Raw genomic sequence first — 20,675 nt, forward strand, 5'->3', positions numbered from 1 at the left:
ATCCAACCCGCTACCCGCGGATACCCGCTACCCGTCGGGTATCCGCGAAACCCGCTATCCGAGGGTATCCGTCACCCACTATCCGACGGATACCCGCTATCCGCCGGATACCCACTATCCGCTGGATACCCACGAAATAGAATTTAAATATAAATTTACAACAAATTTAATAGAAAAAAAATCAACACAAATAGCATAGTTCAAATCTACAAAGAACAATATTATATTCAAATTCACAAAGAACAAATGTTCAAATTCATCAACTAAAATATAAATCCAACAAAGAACAATGTCTATAATTGCTCGACAGTAGAAATAGAACCCTCTTCATTCAACTCTTCTTCTTCATCTTCAAGACAAGTCCAAAAGCTTCCATTCTTTCATTTAGCTCAGTATTAAACTTTGGGCCTTATTGTTTGGTCCTATTTTAAAATATAAAATACTAGCCCATAATCTCAAAATATGTATTTAAAGCCCATATTTTATAGAATTTTTTGTGGATATTTGACGGGTAATTGGCGGGTATTTTTCGCGGGTAAACGGGTTTCGCGGGTATGGATAGTAAGTATCCAAACCCATACCCACGAACTAAATGGATAGTGAATTGTACCCACGAAACTATCCGTGGATATCAAATGGTATCCAAACCCACCCTAATGGGTTCGGGTTTTCGCGGATATCCACTACCCGCGGGTAGATGCCATCCCTACTCCACACATTTACATATTTTTATTACACTAATTATACTCTCCTTAATAATCATGCCCAAAAGGACAAGCCTAATGGGACAGAGGAAATATTTAATAATTTAAAAGAAAAGTTTAAACTTTAAATGTAGATGTACTTGAAATAGCCTGTGTACAACAATAAAAGCAAAAGCATTTTAATAATCGGCTGGGTTTTATATTATAAAATGAGTGAAAATTTAAAATGCCTTATTTCTTAAATTATAAAAATGTCTTTTTTTATAACATAAGCTTCCTATGCCTTATTCTTCAAATACTTTTGATGCTGATGGGTTTGCTTAATTTTTTTCTGAAAATCTTATATATTTGATCGATTTGACAGCTATCAGTCAAGAGTACATATGATCGGTGGGTGGCTAAATCATCTAACCACTCACCGATCATATGTACTATTGACTGATAGCTATCAATCGGTAAATGTGTAATGTCTTCACAAAAAAACCAAGCAAACTCGTCGACATCAAAGGGTAAAATAGGTTCTTCGCTTAAATTTGAGCATAAAATGCTTAAGTTTTAAAGTAATAGTATATTTTAAACATGAATAAGGTATTTTTGCTTAACATTATAAAATCATCTACTCCCTCCGTTCCATGATGCAAGACCAAGTTTCATTTTTGGTCTGTTCCGAAGCAAGATCAGTTTCTAAAATAGTAAAAAAATACTCTTTATTCACATTTTTTCAATTTTTCACCTACCACACTTGATACACAAAATATCAATTTCTTAATTTCTGTGTCGAAAAGAACTAGGTCTTGCTTCATGGAACAAAGGGAGTAATTTTTTAAATATGTTTCGAGGATCGAAATCGAACTCATAGCTACACACAACTAATTAGAAGTGGCGTTAAGAAAATACATAATATACAATTAGGTTTCCCCCCCCCTCAATAAAATATAGTTAAGTAAGGCTCGTGGTAGTTTGGAGCAATATAATATATAGTATATTGAAGAGTAATAACAATTGAAATAGTTTAGACGTCATGGGTGATGGCAAATGAATTAAATAGAGTGGGTAATGTCAACTGTCGGAGAGTTCGATCAAGTCCCATGATGCCAACATGCAAGGATAAGCTTAGACGTTTTCTGCTCTGATGCCCCGACCTTATCTTTTCAGACTATTGTGACACCCAACTCAGTTTAACTCACACTTTTATAAAATATCTTTTCTTCTTTAATTTATATACATAATTTTTAATTTAATTTAATACACAAAAAAGAGTCTCATTATGTACTGAACACATATTTTAATAAAATTATTAAAATGATTATAAGTGAAATAAAAATACATTTATAAAGATAATGTTAATATAAAAAAATGAAATAAATGTACATTGTTAGGTAAAATTTGAATAAACATAAATTTATAGATAAATATAGAAGAGAATGTAGGATGTGGTAGTTCAAAAAGTAAAGTGAATCTCTTTTTGTAGACAAATAGAAGTTGGTAAGTGCTCTTTTTTGTGGACGGATGCTGTAATTTCGACTTGTATTAATGATATCAATTTAATTTATTTTTTTTACTTTATATATTATCTATAATATTTTTTTAATTATTATATTTAAAAAATACAATGAAATTGTTTTAAAATATTTCATTTTTTCAATTTATAATCATATTAAAAAAATATATATAATGCATTACAAAAAGGGTGTAGATTCGGGGCGTGGCGGGTATCCGACCCGCAAAATCTCCTAAATTTGATACTCTCAATCTATTCTGCATAGTCTCTGCACGTACCCACACTTTTATGAATCCTTGCAAATTGAGAGTTTTATCTACAAATTACGGGAACTCAATCTGTAAAATGAGGGTACGCCCGCAACTCTAATTTCAAAAGTTTTTTTTTTTTTAAATTATAATATAAGAGGATATTGGAATTGTTATCTCATGTACCAATATATTTCCATCATTACCTTTTCAAAATTTGCAGAATCAAGACATTGGAATTGTTATCTCATGTTTAAAATTAAGAGGACATGCTAGAGAAGGATCAAGATGACAGAAAGTCAAACTTGAAAACAGTAGTCTAATATTACTGTGCAATTTAGCTTCTACTCCCTCCGTCCCCAAAATAAGTTCATCTTTGGGGACGGCACGGGTTTTAAGGAAAAGTGGTAAAGTGTATTGATAGTGAAGAAAAATATGTTATAATTAGTATTGAGAGTGGTGTGAAAAGGTGAAAAAGTGTTATAATTAGTATTGGAAGTGGTGAAAAAAGTGAAAGTAGAATAAATAAGTATTATAGTGGTGGGGTAGTTGTCCAAAAATGGAAAGAAAGAAGAGGAACTTATTTGGGGGACGTCCCAAAAAGGCAAAAAGAGGAACTTATTTCAGGGACGGAGGGAGTATCATACTAATCCCATCCCATCATGTCTTTGAATTGTTTCTAGTATTAAATTTTACAAAATTTCAACTAATTAGATTTTACCGGTTAGTGCAAATGTTACTTGTCAGCCCGCCGGAAAATGAGTTGCTACTTAGGGCTGGCTGGCCAGCGAGCAATAGAAAGAGGCGGCCGGCAAAGGGATGAGCAAGTGACGGTAGGCGAATTACGAGCAACCAATGGCAGAAAATTGCTACAGTGTGTTGTCTGCCCGTAGCAATGCTCCTTATGAATGGAGCCACGGCCGGCAAACGCGTCGGTAGAGGGGACGGATGGGATTGAGGTTGGACGACGGGGGTGGTAAAGGCTGATCATCTGCATAGCATGTGGGTGTGTGTCACAGCGCAAAACCATTATATTCTCGCCAAGGATCATCCGTAAATAGGATCCAAGACTTTAAAGTCTTTGGGATGTCGCCGTGCGAATTGAGGTTATGTATGAGTATACCCTATATGCTCATATCATGTTTAACATTTCAAGTTTTTAAGATTGGATACGTGTTGAAGGTCGAATAGCGGATCAAACATTTAAAGTTAGTTTTACTTAAAGATGTTATGTTGAGTAAAGTATTTTAAACAAAGATTTATTTTACAATTTTCACATTGAATATGTATTTGTATTCGTGATGATTTTTCGCATATATAAATATTCATTTTAATTTTAATTAGATTAGGGTGTTACAATGTGTGTAATCATTTTCATTTTGACAATGAAGCGCAGTATATTGGTAAGACGTTTCTCCTCCAACCAATAGGTCGGGGGTTCGAGTCACCCTAGAAGCTAGAGTTGTGAGTGGATTTTTTCCTTTCTTAAGTTGTAATAATTTTTTTTAAAGTGTGTGACGCGTCATCGTGTGTGTTGACTGTTGTTTGTGTAATATAAAGTTGAAATTGAAACAAATTTGAAAACACATAGAAATTAAATTGGAGCCTCTCCCGAATAATTAGCTCTAAGAGAGACTCTAATTTTCTATTTCCATTTTATTCCATTTTAACTCTTCAATTTCCAAATCCAACATTTCATTAAAATTAAATTTCAACATTACATTAATTAAAATAAAAGTATAATAATTAAAATTAATTAAAATTTGGACTACATCAATCATCTACGTTTCATGACTCATTCGAGCATGTTGTTGTGCAATGTTAATTATGCTTTTGACATCTTCGAAGTGTCCACATGAAGAATTTTAAAATCGAGCGCATCAATTTTCACATCGACATCTTTATTTTAGCATCGACGACTACCTTTGTGAGAGGTGCTGAAGAGCTCGATTTCTTTGGGCGACACGTTTCAGTGCGTCGTAGTATTGAGCCTTATCCCCGCTCGTTGAGGACTCCACTTTCTTCCCCTTGCCTTTGTCGCGCTTGGCACTTTCTGGCCTCGTAGCCTCGTTGTGATACTTGGCTTGGAAGATGTAGTTGTGGTCTGTTGACGAAGCTGTTGTCTATACTTCGTGCAAATAAATTTATATTCTCCTTGCCCAAGACATGCGTAATGCCAGTGATAAGCTATGGTCGATCCCACAAGGAGTCTGTGCAGTTGCGTCTCAATGTCAATGAAAAAATGAAAAATGTGGGTGGACTATCGTCCTGGACACGAGAGACTCCTCAAAAATCTCAAGGAACTATACTCAACTTAACTTGAATAAATTAAAATAAACTAAAAACACTAAACAAATAAAGAATATCAGTAATAAAAGGCATTTGGGTCAAGATGTCCAACCCATGGATATTCATTATTATCGCTCATTGGTCAATATGTTCACTACAATATATGTCTATAAGTTATAAATTATCAATGGCATGTACCCACATTCTCACTTGTCATGTGCACTTCCATTGTATAATAAAATCTACCCTTACTTGTGTTAAAAGGCAAAGAACACCCCTATGCCAGAAAACTATTTTGACCAACCACACACTAGGACATACACGAAATTAAACCAAGAAGCATTGCACCCTAGATTGACCTGATATTGACAAAGACAGACCAAAGTCTACTTCAACCTCCCTTGCCCGCTAATACTCTCAAGACGCAAAGTGATCGCACACACCCTCCTATAACCTTGATTTATTGACGATTTAATTCTACTAAATTGATTAATGACATGTTAACTAACCAAGTCGAATTAAATACTTTGTTATTTTGCCCAACATATCAGGAACACAGATGCATTATTTAAGCACACAATTCAACCTCACGATTTGCTCAGATCATATCTACTTCATCAATGGCTTGCCCAGATCTATAAACTTAATTAGACATAAAGTAAACAAAGATATAAAAGATAAATAAGACATGAGAATAAAAGAAACTAAACTTACTATTAACAGAAAAATGGGCAGGATGATCACTGCCAATTGAAAACATAAACGATTGTCTTGCCCTACACGGGACTTAGAACAGTAAATGTATATAAAACAAATATTGTTTTTTGTACACACCTCGCCTCTCTCTCTGAATTCGTGCACACATAAAATGAAATGGAAAGAAGAATTTATAGGGAATTTTAAGGCGTGAGCCTAAGGCGAACACGCGGCTAGGTTGAGAGTCATTCTCGAACTGGAGTGTCCAGGTTCACGTCTGGACCGAGTCTTCTAGCTCCATGACTCTCTCTTGATCAGTTTGCCCGAGATCCATGCTTTATCCTTCTGCACTAAGGGGAAAATGAATATTCCCCTTATCTCCTTCATATTCGCATTGGATCTCCAACGTCAGCATCCTTCCCTACAGACACCGGTCAATTCCCTCATTCTTCCTATTCTTCTGTTGTCCATCCATCTTGCCCTTGTTCTGCCCCTCGATGCCCCTCGTGATGGAAGCTTGATTCTGAGGGTCAGTCAGGTTGACATCTTGGTCGACAATAATAGCCTTGACTTTAACACGCTATTCCAGAATTCAGCTCCATCTTGCCCTCGCAACAACGGAACTCCTCCTCTGAGCAGTACTATCCTCTTGATCAACATCGCACTCAACGAATGACAAAAGTCTGTCTCGACTTTGAAGTTTATCCATTCGTGAGCTTTGGTTTGACTTGATCATCGAGACACCTTCCCAGATCTCAGAGAAGTGGCTCCATTGATAATGTAAAGATGCATGAATCTATACTTATTATAGTTAAATTTGATTTCCTAAAAAAAATATTTCAAGTCAAATTGAACAATTTAAAAAATACTACAATCCAAGTTAAATGGGACAGAGGTTAATACAAAATTTTAAGAACTCATTTACTTTTCTCACTCCCTAAATTTAATGCATCTCTTCATCTACTCTATACTTAATACATTTAAATAAATTTTAATATTAATTATACTAATTAGAATCTTAATAAGAGAATTGGGAAGTGTTAATCTTGGGGAATAGAAGTCTAAAATATATTCTCTTTTTAACAATGAAATATCTTTTATTTTGATACAGAAGGAATTCGTACATCTTATCCAAAAATCTCGTGGAAATCTTAGTTTTAATTCTCAAAACTGTAAATTGAATACAAGTCCACAAATAGTTTCGAAAATACTTTTCGAATAAAACAAAGTAATTATCCATAAAATACTATCGAATACTCGTCACTGTAGTGTTGGAATACATACATTAGGAGGGAAACATATCTTAATACACATACTCCAATTAGCAATAAAATAACAGTATTAATATATTTATTACGTGAGCACCAAAATTAAAGAATATTCGTCGCTCGTGGGCGCTACTATAGCACATTAAAACTCCCCTCTCAATTCTCCTTCTTTCAGTCAATTGTCAACACAAAAGACCCACTTACAGCCATCGTAGAAACTTCTACGAAATTACACACTTATCCCTCACCAAAATAAATCACATGTGAAGTTGAGTTTCTACAGGAAGCTTAGTCGAATTTTCTAAATTGTTTTATGGAATAATATCATTTTTGTATTTCAGTGTATATCGTATGCCGTCATCTTATAAAATAGTCCATACTGTACAATATCAATATGTGATGAAGTATTATCTGTAAAACAAAAAGGTGGGAATAGGTATTATAAGTGACGAGCTCGCTCGCTTTGCTTTCTCTTGTAATGATGTAATGATCTGGAAGTCGGGTTTCTCTACTTAACTTGTGGATATTACTCGTTCTGATTTGAATGAATGAAGTTCGTTTTCCTCTCAAAAAAATAAATATTATAAGTGATATAATATCATGAGTATAAAAAAAAATTAGGAATGTGAAATATTAAGTGAACCTGTACCTAAATCTAGTGAAATAGGCACATGATTGACGGCAAAAAGATTTAAGTGGAAATTTCTTGAGAACCAAATAAAGTATACAATGTAGATGGAGACAAAAATGATTTCGCATAGAATAATTGTGTGTGTTCAAACTTCGACAGCAACAATAATAGTATTATAAAAGTAATACAAAAACCAAACCTAAATTTCTTCCTAACCAACACACCACCCATATATAAAAATACCCCCTCATTTAATCAATTCTCCTCATCAATCCAACTATCCAACCCCTCTCTCTCTCTCTCTCATCTCCTCTCCTCCCTCTCTCTCCTCTCTCTCTCTAAATCCAGATATGCAGACTGAATCAGAAACCGAAATGAGCCGAGACTTCCTCACACATCTGAAACTCAGCAGTGATGCAAAAGCCGAGGATGATGTGAAATTAGAAGAAAATGAAGCTGATGTAGAGCATCAGCTGTCGACGAAGAAGAGGAAGAAGAAGAGGAATTCTCATTTATGTGTGGAGGAGCGAACACGTCACCTATAGCGGCGGAGGACGCGTTCATCAACGGCCAGATCAAGCCGGTTTTCCCCTCGTTCAACCGCGATTTGCTCTTCTACGGCCAAGATCCCGCCGCCTTACAAGAGAATTTGCCGATGAGGGCCGCCGGTGAAGGTGTTTGTAGAAACAGCCACGTCATCCGCCGCGGAGAACGCCGGTCCGAGCTGCGACTGGTCGGACCGGAAGGCGGTCGAGGCGTCGCCCGAGGTCTGCAAGAAGAGCAACTCGACCGGATTTTCCAAAATCTGGCGGTTCAAGGATTTGCTCGGGAGGAGCAACAGCGACGGAAGGGACGCTTTCGTCTTCCTCAACAACGGCCCCGCCCCGCCGTCCGCGGCGGAGCATTCGACGCCGGCGAAGGCAGAGGAGAAGTCCGAGAAAAAGGAGGCGGCAGCGGTGAAGGTGAAGAAGGGCGGAAAGGTGAAAAAGGCGCCGTTGTCGGCTCATGAAGTATACTTGAAGAGTAAGGCCAAGGGAGAGGAGCGGCGGCGGTCGTATTTGCCGTACCGCCCGGAGTTGATGGGGTTTTTCACTAATGTTAATGGTGGATTAAGTAAAAATGTACATCCCTTTTAAGACTGTTTTAACTGTACAATTTTTATTTAGTTTCTATTTTAGGTTTGTTTTTTTCGTTGGCCATATATAAAAACGGTTTATGGTCACTAGAAGATGATTAATTCTTTCGTTGTAATTTTTTGAACAACATTATATAATATAATATCTGTGAGTTTGCTTAAATGCGATTCAAGTTGATTGATGGTATGGTATGAGCTATAAATATGATGGTTTTATTCGGTGATAAATATGAACAAATTTACCTTTAGCTCAGTTAATTGGTAGGAGGAGCAAGGATTTAGCTGTTTCGAACAGCAGCTTCATTTCATAATTCCAAGCTCATTCAGAAACATTTCTACAGCGATACATACCAACTCCTCCCTCAAAAAGAAAATAAAAAGATACATATAAATTCAGAAAATAAAATACTAGTACTATTATTATTTATAAAAAAGATAAATATTATACTATAAACTAGTGAAATTATACATATATAAAGGATAGGGCTGACTATTTATCTTAGAAAATGTCGATAAAAGTAATTGGAACTCGGTCTGAGTTCATTTAGCAACTCGGCGTCAATTGCAAGTTGTATGCTAAAAAAAATCCTCTTTTGAAATAATAAATTTTTGTTAGAGGTAATGTCTTTTTTTTTGTGTGTAATGTATTTTTTTTGTGTGTTTTTATCAAGAGCGTTTTTTTTAAAAAAAAAAAAAAAAAGTTTTTGGCTTGGGCAATCCTGTTGTGTATCAGTCCAAAGCGAAAAAAAGTTTAGACAAGAATTCAGACAATGAGCTGGGACGATGTGTGAGATAAAGATATCCGATCTAATTTCTAAATTTAGTTTAAGAAATTACAAGGCTCATGGGTTGAAATTGAAAATGTCAAATACAGTTGTAATTAAATTCTTGATTTCAAATACGATAAATTTTATTTGTGTTAAAAAAGAAATTGTTGAAACAGTAGGTGCGCGACTTTCTAGTGTGCGCAATTGGACCTCTCTTATTGCGACACAAATTCCAAGCTTGAAAAGAAGATAAAATCAAGAACGCTGCAACGCATGAATAATTACATTAGGTGAGAAATGGTAACAACTTTTGAGGGCCCCCAACTTTGTTACTACCCATAAAAACTACATGCACACCACTTTGCTTCCCAACTACTTAAGACCTGATGCAATCAAATGAAAAAACCCCACAAAATTAAAAGAAACAATGAATTAGCACACGCGTCAATATATACAAGATACAACATGTGTATAAATACATATCTTCTCAAAACAAATCAAGAAGGGTGCTACTGAGAAAAATGAGACACAGAGATGGAAACAGGTGGTATCTCATACCCACCCACCCACCCCCCAACCAACAGCCAACAACCCATTATCCCTATTTTCTCAGAAAAATATATGCATAAACTAACTTGGGTCTCTTAGCAACAAGCCAAGTTCTGAGGAAGGATAACCAAGTAACCAACGTTAATTAAATGGAGAAAAATGAGAATTTTTGGAGAAATATATGCTGATTAATGTTGGAGAAAGAAATTGGTTTATTCTCTTGTCCACAAGCAGTGTGCAGAACCTAACAGAGCAGTCATGCACATGGGCTGCTTTTTCTCATGTCGAATGGTACCGTAGGGGCCGCCACCCCCTTCCATGGAATCACTGCACAAATTATACATGAATTGATTGCACATGTAGGCAGAGTACAAACGGAGGCTAGACTCGTTCAATCATGCTCTACTTGACAACATCTCCATGTAATCTCTGCAGAATAATGAGAATCAAGATATGAGCTTAATGTCATTACAACGATAACAACAGAATATAAGCTGTGTATGATGTGTACGATATTTATGTATGTCAACGCAAGTCATGTATTTCCAGTCTCAGGTTTGGATTGAAAATGATATTAGGGCAATCCTCGTATATGGGGGTTCCGTTAGCTGGTGCTTTGTGAAGATGAAAGCCCCTCTCTTGACATTCCTTGATGATGTTCATTCCATCAGGGTCCGATAGCCTGAATATACCGTATTGTCTGAATTGCACAATAGTTCAGACAAGTTAAGGGAATGAAGCTGCATGAAGTGTCGTAGTAACAGATGTAGTCAAAATTGCATAAAGAGAAACTATCACAGGTTTTGAAGACCTTGACTCGTCACTTGGAGCCAAGACAATGCCCACAGCTTCTGGTACCATCACCTTAAAGAAATATGGTATTAGGCTGTGTATAATAAATGAGAAAGGACAGAAGGAAGAAAAATGGCAAGTTTATAGATTATATTTGCCAAGGTTACCACTTGATGCAGGACATTCACAAAGTAAAAGACATTCCATCATAGGAAGCATATTTACGAACTAGAATACATGTTCATACAAATTAGATAGAAATATAAAGTGAAATCATGTTTTGATGATCACTCAACAGGAAACCAAACTGGGATCTCGTGAGCCTTCACAAGATACTTAAAGATCACGTTTATGTAATTACGTGTCGGTCTAGAACGCAAGTTGTAACTAGCTTAGAAATCACATTTATTTTACTGGAGTTAGACTGCAAATCTTTAATACCATTAACTCACGACTCATAATATGATACTTATAAGACTAATACTGGTCAATGACAATTACAAGTGGGAAAATACGAAGCAAATCAAAAGTTATGTGATAATAACACAATAAGATCAATGAAATAATTACCTGATATGTATATTGGGTGTGCAAGTCTATTGATGACATGAAACAACTTTGAGATGGATGCGTCTGAAAAGTTGTAGATAAGTGAATTGTAATCAAAGAATCAAAGTAAATGACTTCATTAATTCCTAAAGCAATTGCAGGACAGCTTCAGGTTTGGGATGGTAGCAAACAAAGAACCCTTCACATATGATGCATAGAAGCTAAAATCTGCAAATTCCAGAGTGCATGCATACAAGATAGTGGCAAAGCTCCAACTAACCCTGAGAAAGGTTATCTTTTATCAAAATATTCTATAAATGTCAGCTTCCTGTTTTGTCCACTTGACAGTCTATTTGGATAAGTGACAGTATTGTTACAAAAGTCGGCTGACTGAAGGAAGAAAGCAGAACAACTTACATGAATCCATCCAATAGGGTATAAGGATTCTTCATTTTGAATGGAATATATCTCCTCCTCATTTAGCGCCTGACACTGAACAAAAAAAGAAAAAAGAAAAAAAGAGAAAAAAAAAAGGCTTACAAGCTTGGTGTTTTAGGAGACATATTTACTAAAACAACTAGAATTTATTTCATTATTAGTTGAATTTTCACTAGAAAGCTGGTTTCTTACAGAATTGGAGGTAGCCTCCTGTTTTGGAATTATCAAAGAAGTAACATAAAAGGTCCCATCCTTCTGCAATATTCATAGAAATCTGAGTAAGTTTCAAAATATAGAGTTCAGGCTTAAAATATGCCAAGATGTGTGTTGAATCAGTATACTAGGAAGCAGGAAATAACATTGTATAAAGCCATGACACCGTGAAATGAACAGACCATTATAAAAAGAATGTATCTAAGAAGATTGCAGTCATATCATGCAAAGATCCAGAGAGGAACTCAGCTTGGGTGTCAAGAGAAGGATTAGAAATTAGAAAGAAAGTTCCAGTTGGATTGACAATCCATCAATAATAATTAAGAAGACTGCCCAAAGACAAGGCCAACAAGCTGAGGAAAACATACTAGGCAGCAGATCTAGTTTTCAGTTTCACTATGATGACAAAAGTTGTTCTTAATTTGGAACCTTCATCGATGGGGTGTAATTACAGCCATTCATAGCCTGGAAATATGTTTGCTCATTACACAATATAATGTCAAACCTTAACTATTGAGCATATGACATATTATTGAACAACTACAACATTATCAGATGTTTGACTTACAAGGAAAGCACCAAGAACTCCACATGTTTCTAGATTCTTTTTTGTATTTTCACTAGCAGCATTGACGAAATCCTCCATCAAGCGTCCTGACTGATGATATTTCACACACAAAGCATCTGTTATCGAGTGACTTACATAAGATTGCATTTAGACTGAAGGGTTCAATTTGGAGGGAAGATTTGGCAGGACTCAAATGATTGCAACATACACCAAAATCCGAAGAGCAAATACCAAATTTTGGATTTTTAACCCAACGTCAGATACTATGATTGGAGCCTCTTACCATGTGTATATCTTTGAGATGTTTAGATGTGGATTGCTCGTTGCCTGAGCAGTTTCCTAACTGTCCATCAGGTGCATTGGTTACTGAGATCCGTGACACATCAGGTCCATGAGGAGGAGGCTGCAGAAAGGATACCCCTGGAGAGGGAAAGGACTTTGTAACAGGATGCAGATCAATGTGGCAACAAATTCCACCATCCATGGATCCGATACTATATACTTTTACCGAGACCGGAGCCTGAAACTGCTGAAGTTGCCAACAAACTCTCTTACTAAATATGTTGAATATAAAAGTAGCTGCAATACAAAAAACTCTAGACTGAATTAAAACAACTTATTTATAGCATTTATGACTAATAACTCGGGACAAATTGGGAGATTTCTAAGAAAAAGAACATTGGAAGGTTCCTTCATAAGGTTAACTTGAGACTGTAAACAAGTTTTTAGAGAACAAAATAATGGGAACGGCATCAATCCCCGTCTGTCAAATATGATTTCTGCCTACACTGTAATGCTGGAACAAGTTCAAGAGGAATTGGTTGCCAAAGCTTTTCCCAGTTCATCTTCAGCATGAATACTTATCAAAATCTAGGTTACAGTACATGTTCGTATATAAAATTGGTTAAAAGCAAGTATTGCCCAATATATGTATGCGCAATTTCGCACCACTGTAGCAATTGATAAAACAGAATTCACGAACATAATAATATATGATCGCCAATTCTGTAGTGAAAAATTAACGCAAGAGATGAAGATTCATGGCATGATTAGAGCAAGCTATGCGTCTGAAAACAAGTAATCCGTGATCGACATATGAAGGAGCGTATGTACACAATAACACTCAAAGAAATGGAAGAGTGACACTCACCATTCACAGCTAGAATTTACAAGCTATCAACTGAGCTTCTCTGAACATATAGATTATAAATATGCAGTCTCAATGTGGAGATGAATTAACTGATACGCACAAGTCACCAGTTACATAAAATAACAAGAACTTGAAGATGATTTTGATTGTTGGATAAATGTTGCGGTCTGACTCTGACTGTGAGTCGACGAGGAAGGAAAATGATGACAAAGGGAACTGACTCATTCTCTCTCCTCTTTCTATTCAGGATTATCTACGTATATATCAACTATAATTTCATGTATTTTATTTTTGTATTTAAATTTTAAAAATTGTAAATAAATATATAAATCTAAAGCTTGTTGTAATTTTTTTATAATTTAAATATCTATAGACGTGACACAACTCAAATAAAAAAAACTGCATTCTTCTTACTTACCCCTTCCACCCACCCTCTCTCTCCCATCGTTCAATCCTCTATGTTGGCGAATTAACAATTCTATTGGGCTGTTGTTGATTCGTTGAAATTTCAGAGAGGAATGTGAAAGAGAATCGAAGATGAAGAGAAAGAGGAAGGTGAGGTGAAATTAATAATTTAATTTTAACTTTTAATATATTATATGAACAAAATGATGTAGTACCATTTTGGTTGTCATGTCAAATTCAAATTATGAACAAATTACAATTTTTAAAAAATTTTATATTCATTCACAAATTTTAAATTCGTGTGCAGAATTATCTCAAAATTTGCATATTTAGGCTCCATTATGATGGCACTTGTATTTTTTTTTTCTTAGAACAAAAATATGATAGTTTGCTCGTCACAGAGTGAGATGTTTTCAGTGACAGATGAAGGTCATACACAAATATTTATTTATTTGTTTGGTCAAAATATTAAGTGCGTGCTTGTGAGTTGTTGGTTGGCAAAAAATGTGTTTAATACCCTTGAAAATATCGCATTGCTTTCTAATTGTAAACGACTCGGAAAATCCAAATCCAAAAATACATAGTAGAATTAGAAAAGGCATAGAAATGAATAATATAAGAAGAAGTGATGTACCAAAAGTAGCCCTGATGATGAGCTCCAATAAACCTAGCTATACATTATGGGGTTGGGTTATTTGTATTGCGCAAGATTGTTCCATAAATTGATGACTGATATCTGTGAATCCATTTTTCTCGTACTTCATAAAAGCTCCCAATGCTCCAAGAAACCCTTCATGCCGCAAAAATAGAGCTTTCGCTTCGCCTTTCGACCTGCAAATTATGCACAATCTGATTTCACCTCATCACAACACACAACATGCCAATTCATTTCTCTTCATACCAGAAATTAACTGCAACAGAAATTGTGTCCATTGTGTATGCATGTCCCCTTATGAAAAATCCTCCGAAAAATATCCTCTTCAATCCAAAACGTAATGCGTTCAAGTAAGCAATCTGTCATTACCACACAAAGGAAACATCACTTCTCAATATCATCAAAAACAAATCATGATTTCAATAACCCAAGACTAACATTAGCTATTTTACTTTTATCTTCAATGTATGGTTGCCCTTTCAATTCACTCACCTGTCCAATATTGTTTGAGATCATTCTTAAGAGGGATCTGGCTACATCCTCAGATCTGTAATCTTCGAGTTCTTTGTTTTCGGATATTGCCTTGCCAAAGCTAGAAGCAATTGCCGTTGACGTAAGACCAATCTGAAATAGTTAAACAGAACTAGATACTGTCATACCACCACAGTGCTTGGTGCTACCAGGCCGCTCTTGTGAAATTTACAAGATTCTCACATGACACGAGAGGATGCAATATATTGTTAAAGAACTCACTTCAAATACAATCTATTTGTCGTATTGAAACTTTCTAGACACTGAGTGAGACAAACAGTTGTATGAACAAGGACACCAAGAAGATTGGGACATGCACTCAAGGAAATATACCTTTGAGTAATCCATTCCACCATATATGTCTCCAACAAGCATGTCTATCACTCTGTTGTTTCCTTGATGACTCAATTCTAACAACTCATCAAAACTGTAAAAACCATAAAAGATCATGAGGCAACTTATGGGAGACTGTCAATTGCACTACAATGAAAGGTCTAAGAGCAACCTTTTGCACTTGGTTAAAAGTCTTCCCAAACCCCAGAATGTTCCACCACCGACACTTGTTCCACTGACTCGCTCAAATTCATTGTCGCCATCTACCTAATCACAAAGGGAAAGACAATATAAGAAATTAACTAAAAGCTTTCAAACTCTTATACATGTGGAAAAGAATACAATGAAGTATATGTCTGATATAAAGATAACATTGACAAGGAGTACCAGCTCAATGAATTTTGTATAACTGAATGATACCTGTCATTCTAGTTTCATCCCATAATTTAGACCAAGTACTTAATGAAAAAGTAGAATTTTGCTTCAACAAATCTATCTTAGATAGCAAACTTCATTCCGAAAATGAAAAGAAAAGGACGAGAAAAAAGAAAAAGATTACCTTGATCATGCTGACTCCAGAACCCACATTAACAAGGAGATAAGGGTACAGATCTTTGTGGTTAATTTGGACATAGTCCTTCTGGCCATCCATATAGGTAAATGCTTCATGGTTCACTGCCTAACCAATATAAGTGAAATATAAACTTCATATGCAAACCTAATCAACATGGAAGCACAACAGAACTGATACACAATTTGGATCACAAATTTATCGAATCATTAACAATTTTGACAAATATTTTTGGCAAATCATTGAAGCAAGACTAAAGCAGGGTTTCTTAACTAAGCAACAGGAAATAACAATGTCAACGTTCACAATGTATATTTTATATGTGTGTGTGTGTTCTCGTGTGTACTGTAACAGAAACACACAGTGGAAAGTGTCAACAAAAATGTCTAGAAAAAGCATTACTCAAAGAAAAATATCAAAGGAGAAAGAAAAGATTATGCAACGCGAAGTGCAGTAAAGAGTCATCCAGAGTTAATGAAGAACAAAGAAATTTCAAAATTATATGAATTAAATGGTGATGGTCTATACCTTAAGTAGGAAATTAGCTCCAGCGACAAGGCAGCTCATTTCATCTACCTTGTCCAGAATGATACCTAGCTTTTCTTTGAATAAATCAGCAAATTTAAATGCCCCGCCGCCTGTGGCCTTCAGAAACATAATCAATCAGATTGTCAATTCATATATTACTATAAGTCCCAAGACAATTTTACGATTGACTTGAAACCAATCTAGTGTCTACACATTACTTGATCAAATGAATCAGGGAAGAAAGAGAAGGAAAAAAATCCTCCAGGTTCAGTCTATGATAACAAGATATTCAGATCCCTTTCCCACTGTAGTTAGCAGAAACGGGAAAAAAAAAATCAAGCTGTGACTGGCAGAAACTTATTGGAAGCATGGAGAAGCGATGTCCATATTTATTACTCCCTCCGTCCCATTTCAAATGTCTCAAAACTAAGCAATCCTATAGTTTTGAGACATTTGAAATGGGACGGAGGGAGTAGTTGATATGTAATTTTGGTTTCAAATCCACTAAAATGGTTTTCTCATAATGTTTTTTAAATTACAAATCACAAACAACTTCAGAAACCCTCAACTCATAAAATATCTGGAAACGAACCAACAAAACCTACTTGAATTCCGGACAAGGCAATGGCAAATGGCATTTTCTAATCATCTAATCTGGCATTATTCGAAATATTACCTTAATAACATTTTCTTCAATGATGAGGTCCTTATTATCCTGATCACCTGGATTCACAGAGCCTCTAAGAAGAAATAAATATGCAGAAATTCACAAAATAAGCAGAAACACAGAGAAAACTGTTCAGCTAAACATGCATGATCATCTAATGGGTCAATAACCCCAGAAAACGGTTGCTCATAATCTTGATGTTACATCTAGCATCTCATGCAGCTTTTCAGTATATACCAAACACATTTGCATGCTTAAAACTAGTGAACATGCATGATCACCTAATGACTTAAAAACTCCTTATGATGGCCGTGCATAATCTTGGTGTTACATCTAGCATCTCAGAAAGCTTTTCAATATGTACCAAACACATATGTGCATGCTTAAAACTAGTTAACATAATGCACAACCATGCGATCTAGATCATGAAAATATTGTCCTTTTCCTATTCACAGGAAGAATATGATAAATTAGTGTTCCAGGTATCTTAATTCTTGGAGTATAATAGGAAATTTAGCAGTTAAAATAAATTAGCCTGAATCACAAATTTTATGCATTACCACCTGAAGATTCTGAACATTCCAAGATCATTTCACTTGCAGCCCTTATAGCTTGTGGTTTAGTATAGTGGTGGTCACAACAAGAAAGTATGAGTATCCCATTCTAATCATCTTATAGCAGAACAATATTGCAACCATTTTCCACAGCTACAATATTGCACTGAAGGAGCAGGCAGAAAGGCACCATTTGTAGATAGAACATAGGACAAATACTTAAATGCATATTTCACATATCTTGATATGTTGATCATCATACAAAAGTGTGAGTTTACCATAGTGTTGAAGGTGCTTGGAAGATATAAACTTGATGCATTCATGGATTTTGCTTGTTTCAAACTTCAGAAAGTGAAGTTTCCCTCTTAGGCCACTCTGGTTGGAGGTGCCAACGGATGCGTTAATTTCATCCTTTAAATAGCTGTCTTTCTGATCATCAGAGGAGCAGCTACTGCCATTTGAGAAGTAAACCATCTTTATTAGAGAACCTACAGATGGTAGATGAAAGATCAATGCAAATCTTGATTGGTAAATCAACTCACTATTTTCAAACGTTGGATATTTCATATCGCCATCACCGAAGGTAGAACTTTACAATCCCGCAATGTACAGTTTTCGCCAAGCAGAGGGATAAATGATCTTTACCAAGTTGGAAATCCAATAGTATAACTTGCACTAAATCAAATTATATGAAGCTAAACTAAAATGTATAGTTTTGTCAAGCAGAGAGATAAATGATGTTCAATCCAAGTTCTAAAACCCCTGTGATCAATTAAGCCGAAGTAAAACTTAAGACAAAGCACCACAAAGAAAGAAAGTTCGATTTTCAGCTAACCTTAAGAAACAAAAGGTCGAATTAACATTCCTTTTAACTAAGTTTTAAGAAAGACCCCACTTGAAAAGTTTACTTTTTACAGGCAGTTCCAGATGGTTAAAACGGACAAATCACGACTGAAAATTGGAAAAGGGTAATCGAGAAAACGGCAACCATAACAATTCGAGAGCGCAAATTAACGAAGTTGAGCAGTAAGCAAATCAAAGAATCCAGCAATTAAAGAAGCGTTACCTCCTATGTCAAGAGAAAGATGCGAAACATCATCACAATCACGATCACGATCACGATCACGATCACAGGAGTTCAATTCCGTCTCTCCCATATTCGCTACTTGAGTTCCAACACCCTCCATCCCCTTCACGATTCTCACTCTAAATTTGAATTGGAGCAAATTGGATTAAGTGGAGTCTCCGGGAAATGACTACATGATTTATACATAGAAAACAAGACCGATTGTCAACTATGGCTGCTGAGTCAAACCCACCTAATAGCATAAAGTGGGCATCCAAAATTCGATATTTTTAAATTCATGAGGATTGGAAGTAGTTAATGGAGTTGGATGGTAGGGTGGCGGAGAGAGTGCCAGAGCGGATTCGCTCAACGGTCAGATGAGAGAATTATACAGCGATTGAATTTAATAACCGCTTTTACACTTTTAGGGCATATAAATGACTAAATTCTGGAAGAAAAAAAAAAATTGGATGGGACAAGAATGGTTTTGGCATGTTTGCTTTAATGAATAAATTTATCATAAAAAAATAAAAATAAAAAAAATTTATGTTTTTAATATCCATCATTTTCTCATGATAAATTTATCCATCAATTTAAATGCACTCTAAATACTTCCTCCGTCCCACGAATCTTGACACGTTTTTCTTTTTAGGTCGTCCCACGAATCTTGACACAATTCCAAATAAGGTAATAAGTATTACATTCTCTCTCCTACTTTATCATTTTTATTACCTTCTCTCTCCTATTTTATCACTTTTATACTTTATTAACTGCACACTTAAAATACTAATCTACAACTCCTTAATTCTCGTACCGAAACCAAACATGTCCATATTCATGAGACGGAGGGAGTATTTTACATGCTTTGCAAATTGTAGGATTATATAAACTCCAAGTTTTCAAAATGAGATACAAAAAATATCCATTTTTTAAATTCTCTACACCCTATCTTATTTTATGTCTAACAAAATAATTAATTGGTGTGATTAAGTAAATTATTTCTTCAATTTAATTTGATCATAAAATAATATATTTCGTATACATTTTTAAAAATAAAATTTGGATTCGACATTGATTTTTTATAAAAATTTATCAATTAAAATACTAAATGAATTAATAAAATTTAAATCTCACATCAACTTTCTTAAACTTTCACACGAGATGATTTTCAAAACTTAGTTATGGTATTTCAAACTTCAAATGAGATGAAGCTCACAAGTCAATTTTGTTCTTTCAAATTTCAAACGACATGATGCTTGAAACTCAATTATGATATTTCAAGCTCCACATCAAATAATGCACAAAATTTTTCAAGTTTCATACAAGATAATGTTTAGAAGTTATTTTTATGATCTTACAAGCTGCAGATGATAATGATCTTTGAAGTTGCACTCGAGATAATTTTTATAATTTATTTGTGGTCATTCAAAATTTAAATGAGATGATAATCACAAATCAAATTTATTCTTTCAAACTTCAAACGAGATGATACTCGTAATCCAATTATAATATTTGAAGCTAATAATGCATAGAAGTTAGTTATGATTTTTACAAGCTCCAAATCATACAATCTCACAAGTCAGCTTTGATTTTTAAAGCTCCAGTTAATGATGTTAAAAAAATTGATCCATAAAAATTCATTTTTGTATTTCAGGTCTAGCCATCTAGGTGTTCAAACGTTATTGTCGTATTTCGGGCTTTACATGATGATATGGTCCTACATGATTCAGAAGAGATGATGCTCAAATGACAGATGAGGTCTTAACTTAATTCTTGTTTGTCAATTTAAATAATTTGTACAAAATTAATTAAAAATATTGTCTATATTCAATTAACAACAAATGTGACACATCAATCCCTCCATCAA

The 20,675-nt window shown here is 35.1% G+C and overlaps 2 protein-coding genes across 8 annotated transcripts; both read right to left on the reverse strand.

Annotated features, from left to right (window-relative positions):
- Positions 1-9,954: 9,954 nt before the first annotated feature.
- Positions 9,955-13,807, reverse strand: LOC130993613 (AMSH-like ubiquitin thioesterase 2). 6 transcript variants are annotated; one of them, XM_057918557.1, is made up of 9 exons: positions 13,499-13,792; positions 12,632-12,874; positions 12,349-12,438; positions 11,760-11,822; positions 11,547-11,621; positions 11,151-11,213; positions 10,600-10,652; positions 10,300-10,488; positions 9,955-10,217 (listed from the first exon to the last, which is right to left on the reverse strand). In XM_057918557.1, the coding sequence occupies exons 1-8, from the start codon at positions 13,499-13,501 to the stop codon at positions 10,314-10,316; spliced, it is 765 nt and encodes a 254-aa protein (XP_057774540.1). In that variant the 5' UTR covers positions 13,502-13,792; the 3' UTR covers positions 9,955-10,217; positions 10,300-10,313. The 6 variants fall into 6 exon arrangements, with proteins under 6 accessions (XP_057774540.1, XP_057774538.1, XP_057774539.1 ...); XM_057918555.1 differs by having other exon boundaries at positions 12,632-12,877; XM_057918556.1 differs by having other exon boundaries at positions 12,632-12,927; positions 13,499-13,791.
- Positions 13,808-14,410: 603 nt separating this feature from the next.
- On the reverse strand, positions 14,411-19,216 carry LOC130993612 (pantothenate kinase 1). 2 transcript variants are annotated; one of them, XM_057918552.1, is made up of 10 exons: positions 18,809-19,216; positions 18,021-18,230; positions 17,198-17,244; positions 16,522-16,638; positions 15,982-16,101; positions 15,595-15,689; positions 15,423-15,516; positions 15,051-15,182; positions 14,805-14,917; positions 14,411-14,734 (listed from the first exon to the last, which is right to left on the reverse strand). In XM_057918552.1, exons 1-10 carry the CDS (start codon positions 18,927-18,929, stop codon positions 14,575-14,577), a joined length of 1,209 nt encoding a protein of 402 aa, XP_057774535.1. In that variant the 5' UTR covers positions 18,930-19,216; the 3' UTR covers positions 14,411-14,574. The 2 variants fall into 2 exon arrangements, with proteins under 2 accessions (XP_057774535.1, XP_057774537.1); XM_057918554.1 differs by having other exon boundaries at positions 14,411-14,726; positions 18,809-19,182.
- Between the last annotated feature and the right edge of the window lie 1,459 nt (positions 19,217-20,675).

This window comes from Salvia miltiorrhiza, chromosome 7 (assembly GCF_028751815.1).
Source record: "Salvia miltiorrhiza cultivar Shanhuang (shh) chromosome 7, IMPLAD_Smil_shh, whole genome shotgun sequence".
NCBI lineage: Eukaryota > Viridiplantae > Streptophyta > Magnoliopsida > Lamiales > Lamiaceae > Salvia > Salvia miltiorrhiza.

What these genes read in the sequence shown, in the direction of transcription:
- LOC130993613 (XM_057918555.1), bottom strand. An exon ending in ACACCCAATATACATATCAG is followed by an intron (nt 10,653 to 11,150) that starts GTAATTATTTCA and finishes TATTTCTTTAAG; the next exon opens with GTGATGGTACCAGAAGCTGT. An exon ending in GCTCCAAGTGACGAGTCAAG is followed by an intron (nt 10,489 to 10,599) that starts GTCTTCAAAACC and finishes TGTGCAATTCAG; the next exon opens with ACAATACGGTATATTCAGGC.
- LOC130993612 (XM_057918552.1), bottom strand. Translation starts at nt 18,929, where the DNA reads ATGGAGGGTGTTGGAACTCAAGTAGCGAATATGGGAGAGACGGAATTG. An exon ending in CAAGCACCTTCAACACTATG is followed by an intron (nt 17,245 to 18,020) that starts GTAAACTCACAC and finishes CTGTGAATCCAG; the next exon opens with GTGATCAGGATAATAAGGAC. An exon ending in TCTCAAACAATATTGGACAG is followed by an intron (nt 14,918 to 15,050) that starts GTGAGTGAATTG and finishes TGGTAATGACAG; the next exon opens with ATTGCTTACTTGAACGCATT.